This window comes from Pundamilia nyererei, unplaced genomic scaffold (assembly GCF_000239375.1).
Source record: "Pundamilia nyererei isolate P.nyererei 1_Seehausen unplaced genomic scaffold, PunNye1.0 scaffold00023, whole genome shotgun sequence".
NCBI lineage: Eukaryota > Metazoa > Chordata > Actinopteri > Cichliformes > Cichlidae > Pundamilia > Pundamilia nyererei.
In genome coordinates, this window is record NW_005187424.1 from 1351187 (window position 1) to 1358267 (window position 7081).

General features: G+C 39.8%; 1 protein-coding gene across 1 annotated transcript in view; it reads right to left on the bottom strand.

Moving 5' to 3' along the window:
* Window positions 1-4220: 4220 nt before the first annotated feature.
* LOC102192860 (hydroxysteroid 11-beta-dehydrogenase 1-like protein) overlaps window positions 4221-7081 on the bottom strand; it is a 4605-nt gene continuing 1744 nt past the window's right edge. The window contains exons 2-6 of the mRNA XM_005727120.1: window positions 6168-6298; window positions 5761-5964; window positions 5585-5678; window positions 5020-5185; window positions 4221-4938 (exon numbers count right to left, since the gene is read on the bottom strand). Coding sequence (XP_005727177.1) covers window positions 4755-4938; window positions 5020-5185; window positions 5585-5678; window positions 5761-5964; window positions 6168-6298 — 779 coding nt within the window. The 3' untranslated portion in view covers window positions 4221-4754. The remainder of the gene's footprint in view (window positions 4939-5019; window positions 5186-5584; window positions 5679-5760; window positions 5965-6167; window positions 6299-7081) is intronic.

The window sequence follows — 7081 nt, forward strand, 5'->3', positions numbered from 1 at the left end:
CTTTGTTAATTGGGCATTCTCTCCCCCAATGAAAAAAAAGAAAAAAGAATTCATGTAACCCCTAGCCTGCCACCCATGCTCCCTGTGACTCACCCCACCACAAAGATCAGCAAGAGAGGGATAAATGACAGGAACATAACGAAGGGATTGTCCCGGGCATGTCGTTTAAGTTTTACATGCTCTCAGTTTGACCAAAATCGCTCTGACATTGTCCTGTTAGCGGCAACTCCTACCAAACAATTGGGAAAAAAATAACATTGAAATTATGTTATTTCTTAAATTTGCTCTGGGAAAATTTGGGCTTGTTTATTCTTATTTTCTCTTATCTCGTTTCTTCTTCTTCATCTTTTTTTTTTCGCCTCCACAGATGCCAAAGAAGCAAACGTGAAATCCTCGACTTTATTTTTAAGAGTTAAAATCGTATTTTTCTCCTTGGGAGCAAGAAGACTTTCTTCCGCAAACTTCCATCTGATGCCCTGGATGTTAATGATGATAGAGGACAGCAGGGATAGAACAATGTTAGACCATTTGGTACAGGATGTGAAAACACCCTGTCTGTCCTCTTTGTGGATCCACTTCTTCCGGCAATGTGTTTGGAGTGTTCTGAAATAATTAGACAGGAACAGACTGGCACACACACACAAACACACACACACACAAATAGAGAAGGAACGATAGGAAGGCACCTGTGTTTGAAAAAGTTCGGGGCAGAAGAGGGGGGGTGTTGTTGGCATGAGGCTGTTGCACTCGGCTTCACAGCACCTCTGGCCTCTATCTGTCTCTCTCCCACCGACTGATGTAAATAATAATAGAACCAGTACTGAAAAGACACAGGTGTCAACCATTGTGCTGCTCTGAATGGACCTGTGGGAAAGAGGTCAGGGGTCACAGGGCCACCTCAGCCACCTCGCACACACCCACAGTTTATATTCACACTGGCGCTCCCTTTCATAGGTTCTCATCTCGTTGCCCTGTCCTCCCCCGTCTCACTTGCTCACGTTCTCCTTTTGTTATCATAGCTGAATGTTTTGTGAAAACTTTTCAGAGGTCACGAACGAGCTCGGTGTTCAGGAAGATTAACGTTCTTTTAAACCAAATCATCTCACACAGCTAAAGAAAAAAAAAAAAGAATGCATGGAATATATAAAATCTAACACTTACATGAAAGAAAAAATGAGAATATTTATGGTGTTTGTTTTGCAGTACCATGCTGGTACCTGCAATTCACGCAAGCGGCTCAGAATTCACATAAATTTCAGACTTGACCTTACACTCACACTCTACAGCTTTAAAGCTGTTTATATTTCTGAGATAACTTATAGAAGAAAAAGGAACTCTTTCAGTTTCACACTGGCATTGTAATGAAAATGAACCATTGCTTTAATAACCCATTGCTTTTCTGGATCTCAGATTTTGAAGCATGTTATTTGCGTCGTCTAATAATTTGTTTGTTGTTGCTGTTGTTGTCATTAACAAGCCCCATCTTAGTAATGGACAAATCAAATACTAGACTCTCAGAAGGACCTCACAGTAGACCATATTTATTAGAAATTTCAACATCCAATGACGGGATTTAGACGAGAGGAAGCCAAGCAGGCAGCTACTAGCTGCTACTGCTGCTGCATTCCTGTCATAGTACATAGTATACATAGTATAGATCTGTGTGTTACCTTTGACCCTGCATAGATATTAACAGTACCTTATCATGAGACACCTAATTCCCATTCTCAGCATTTGGTCAATTATTTTCACTGCAGCAGTGACCGTGATTAATGTCAAGCACGAAGGCAACATACACAAGCCAGCACACATGCACAGCATGCCAAGGCCCCATTTTCTGTTGAGTTCGACGAAATGATGGATGGAGCCGGACAGAATTTGTGGAGTAGTACCTTTGTGCTCAAAGAAGCAGGACAAGAAAGAGTTATAAACTGGGACTGGTGCATCAGATTATTTTCATGGATAGGTGACTATTTATGGTGTGAAACATGACATGTCTGCTGCATCAGCAAACTTTGTGTGCAAATGTAAAACTGAGGACACACTATATGATATGTGCAAAAAGGTAATAGACTTATTTTCCATTTAATTGATTTTACTACTGTAGCACACCTAAGGTCTGTCTGTAGATACAGAGATTAAATCATGCTGAATCACCGAGAAAAAGCTGGATTCAAACTGCACTACAGGCCTCAGTAAGTAGCAGTCTGATTGGCTGATCAGTCGACTACCTTCCAACTTTTATGTGCAGTCAGTAAAGCAGAGAGGATCTACTTTATTCCCGGCCTTGGCTGTTTGCGGTCACAATGAAAATGTTTGATCTTTATTTACAGCTTTGACTAGGAAAAAAAAACCCTTGATGATAGAAGAAATATATCTGTAGCATTTGCAGAGGTGGATAATAATGGAAAGAAACGTAAATAAAATAGTGGATGTTTTAAAGATTTAGTATTTACTTTATCTTCTGTGTGTATTCTGCTGTCACTGTTGTGGGAGGATGCTCCTCAGCATGTCAGAGCCATGCACAGCGCAGATAGAGATGCTGGAGAAGGGTGAGAGGATTTATTACCCGGCATTAGGAGCACTAATCTGTTGCAGGTGTTTCAGGCTGTTCTCCCAGGCCATGCCTACTCCCCTCTCCAGGAGGCCCCACCATTGTGCGTGCATGTGTGACAGAAGAGAAGACAGAAGGAGGGAAAGGAACGGAAAGATTTTTCTCTTTCCGTGCTGTCTGCAGGGAGATTATACCATTTCCAAAATCCTCTCCAATCACCAGCAGTGTCGAGATAAAGACAAAGAGAACATGTATTCTTCTTGTCATCAGTCATATCAGTCACAGAAAACTGCAGAGTGCAAGTGAACTGTGAAAACTCCTTTATTATATATCAAGGATTCTTCTTAGAGAATTTTGTGTAAATATATTCAAGAGGAACAGTTTGTTTCTCAACTTTTCAAACTACTTTTAGTGAGTCTTTTTTGTGACAAGGACAGCTCACTCCTGGTATACAGCAGAAAACTGCTTTGACAGCAGGGGACAACTTCTAGGTTGTATTACAATAGAGAAAGACCACCAGGATGGATTGAACCAACAGCTTCACAGGAAGCCTGTGGTGCCTTTGGGGATGATGAACAAAGGCACAAAGGAAGCCACTGAGAAAGTCCCGCTCTATAGGAAGTCTGCACCTACTGTGGCCAGCTTTGGGAAGATGAAACTAAATGAAATGGAAAAGAAAGGAGAAGGAGGACAATCCAGGGTTTGGAACACAGAGGGTCACTATTGATATGTTGATGGGGGCTTAAAAATCTCAAAATTCAAATTCAACACAAGTCTATTAAAGATAAAATCTTTGACACTGATTTGTTTCATTGCCATCAAATAATTGTTGCTCTGATTTTTAGGCTTTTTTTTTTCTTAACTGTTAATGTGCTTGAAGCTAAGACACTTCAACGGTTTGGCACTACTGCCCTCATGTGGACATTCAAAGTACTGATCAGGTTTGTGTAAACCTTTTTGTTACCTTTAAGATGAAGTAGAACAAATATTGCACTTCTTTAATGCAAAATGGTGTTATCTTTGCGTGTGTGTGTGTGTGTGTGTGTGTGTGTGTGTATTTTGGGCTTAGATCCATTCCTTCACTTCACATATCCACTCAGCTATATTACTGTAGGGTTTTAGGGTTCAGCAGGGAAAACAAAGATTTAAGATTATTTATATTGTTTGTTGTCACTTGCTTTTGTCCTTTTGTCCTATCAAATAAAAAATGTAGAGTTACTTAAAAAAACAACAACATTGAATTAATAAGAAGTGCTTCCGCTCCCTTAAGGCCAAAACAGAGAGAATGAGGAGGAGCTTCTTCCCCCAGGCTATTTTGGCCCTGAATCAGGTGTAGGGCTGGACTCTCTCACACACATCGCATCACCACACGCACTCTGGTTTTTCTTTTTGCACACTTCTTATAATTTATCATTTCTTTTTTAAAATAATTTCCCACATAAACTGCTATTTGCACATTTTTACTGTAAATTTCAAAGTTAAAATCTGTAAATTTTTGTAGTAATCTGTAAATCTGTAATTCTTACTGTCATTTAATGGCCGAGCATTGCACAGCAATAAGCATTTCACCTCATGTCATACAGTGTATGGTTTGTGTGTGTGACAAATAAAATTTGAATTTGAATTTAAAGTATGAGAGGAAAGAATGTGTTTATTGCTTTTCATCTTTTATTAGTGAATAGCAGAAATGTGAAACTCTAATATACCATTCATGGCTGAAAATCATGAAAGGAAAGTGTGTGAGAGAGACAGAGATAGTCTTATTTGTAGTAAATCAGGTGCCTTCTTTCTGAATTTTCACTTAGTGGTGCAGTAACGGTTGGACAGCGGTGGCTGTGCTATGCAGATAGGAGCTAATCTCTTTGAGGGAGACGAAAATGAAACAATTTCAAGCCGTAAGCTTTTTTCCCCGTAGACATTTCATAACTGGACAGCTCTCAAAAGCAAGGTGAGAAAAGTGGAAACTGGAAAAGTCAAAGATTATGCCATAAAACTGGGTGTATTAAAATATGAAGGCTAAGATTCAGAGGAATGGAAGTGACATACACCGGCTACAGACGAGCTGTCCATGGTATAATCCTGCCCAGTGTGTACATCAACATTTAAAAAAATCAATAGCAAAGCTGTAAGCCAACATCCAAGCCAAATTTCTGTGTTTTTAATTAAAGAGGTGTAGAACTGTGCTTCAGATAAATGTTCTTCATGGGTTGTAGTTGTAGGAACGCTGGACCACATAGTCTGTAAAAGAAGGAATCCAATCTTTGGTGAGAGTCCAAATGTATGTGAACCAAGGGTAGAAAAGCTCTGGCTGTCTCGTAGCTCCCGTGATGATGATGTTCAGGGCAGCATCTGTGGCGGGGTAGGCTGGCATGTTAACCTTTCCCCTAGGACACAAAAAATTCTTGCAATTAACTCATGTAAACAGCACAAATGATTTGACTGCAAATCTTTTTATGCATACTAACTTGACTTTGCTCATAGCTGTTTCGGTGTCAATGAGCCCCAGTGTGCACACAGAGATGGACACATTGCTCTTCTTCATAGCCAACTCATGACGAAGAGACCCAAAGAACCCATTCAAGGCACTTTTTGTTGAGACGTATGGAGCTGTTAAGGGACTGGGCATTTTACCTGTGAAGCATCAACAGCTGTTAGGAATTTTCTGGAGTTTTCAAACTTAACATGTCTCGACTTTCCTCTGCTAATCGATTCTTGGAGCTGCTTTTGGTTGCTCCCTTATGTGGTTCGATAACCAAGGAGTCACCACAGCTCCGCATGCTTGACTAGGCAGCTTTTTCTTTCTTTACACTGGATCCCCTCAGGGAATGTGTCAGGAAAACTGGATGGTCCACTACAGGACATTAGGCAAAAACACATATGATGGCTAAGGTGATAAATATCACTGATGCGGCTAAATTAATTAAAACTTGAAATTTTTATTTTCTCCGAATTATTGCATGGTCTTTACGATGTAAAGTGGCTTAAGGTGACTGTTTTTGTGCTTTGGTTGAACTATAAAAACAAACCTACCTGCAAGTGAGGAAACAATCACCAGCGATCCTTTATTTTTCTCAAGGGAGGGCAAAGCTTTCCAGGCCATCTGAATATAGCTGAAGAAATTGATCTTTGTACACAAACAAACATTCATGACTGAGGGCATTCCTTTCATTTTATGTTTCTGATAGAGCATCAAAACGCTCCGTTACCTTCATCAGCCACTTGGCATGTTCTACGTCTCCATCCCACATGGCGACACGGGTCGAGCCGATGTGATTGAGAACCAGGTAATCCAAACCTCCCAGCTTCTTCAAGGCAAAATCTACCACTCGATCAAGGTCAGACTCATTGGACATGTCTGCTGCTATATAAAAAGCCTCCTGGGCTCCCAAACTCAGACACTTTTCTACTACCTGTTAGTCACAATCAATAAGAATGGCATGAGTCATATAGCTAAAACTGCTACTCCAAAGAACTAAAGAATATCCTCATGTACCTCATACTGCCTTCTGAGCTGCTTGATTTCTAAAATATCATCCCTGACATGACTTACATAAACACTAGAACTAAATGACAGCATCTTAGTAGAATTTGAGTAGTTTACGTATTGACTGACCTTCTGCAGTGTGTCTTTGCTTCTTGCTGTAATAACAATCTTGGCTCCAAAGCGGGCATAATGATATGCCATTTGTTCGCCGATGCCTTTACTGGACCCAGTCACCAATACCTTGGCACCTCTGAGAGATTCTGTGGCAAAGATTATTTAAACTATACTAATGGCATGTTATTATACTAATACACAAACATGGTAAAGGTGTAAGTGAAGCATTTAATAAGAATAATGCAGATGTGTTCAACGACCTGGAAACAATCCTTGCTGTTAATTGTCACTTTATAAATAAAATATAATACAAGCCAAAACTGTGTCCCCATATGCTCTTGGTGTTATGGTCTGTTTTGACTTTTTGCAACCATCCAAATAAAAAGATTGCACTTTGTTATTTTTGCCCACCCAAGTATTGCATTTGGAACCCCTACACCACACAACGTGAAGGACATTTGGAAAAGTTTCGGCCTTGACAGTAATGTATGAGGTGGTTAAAAAGTCATATACTGTGCTTAATAATCAATAATCTGCCTTTTCGGGGACTTCTCTTTGTCCAAGAAACACTGTTTTGTTTTTGAAGTGATTCTGAGATCTTATCTTATCTTTTAATGTCATTGACATCCAGTTTTTTAAGTGTTCACCCCTCATGCTTGATAATAGTTAAAGTCTTGTTTCCACACATTAACAAAAAGGAGAAATATACAGAACTGAAGTTTGGGAATATCAGATATCAGTATATCTGCAAATGTCTACAGATGGAAACAAATTAAATGCTATTGTCCATTTGTGAAACATGCTTATTTAAAATGCCAGAGTGATATACAAGGTGTGGTAGGTCGTAAACCGGCTGGATGCAAAGCGTTGTAATTGTTGAATGGAGCACATGTCATGTGCAAGGGCATAACCAACAGTTCATTGACACA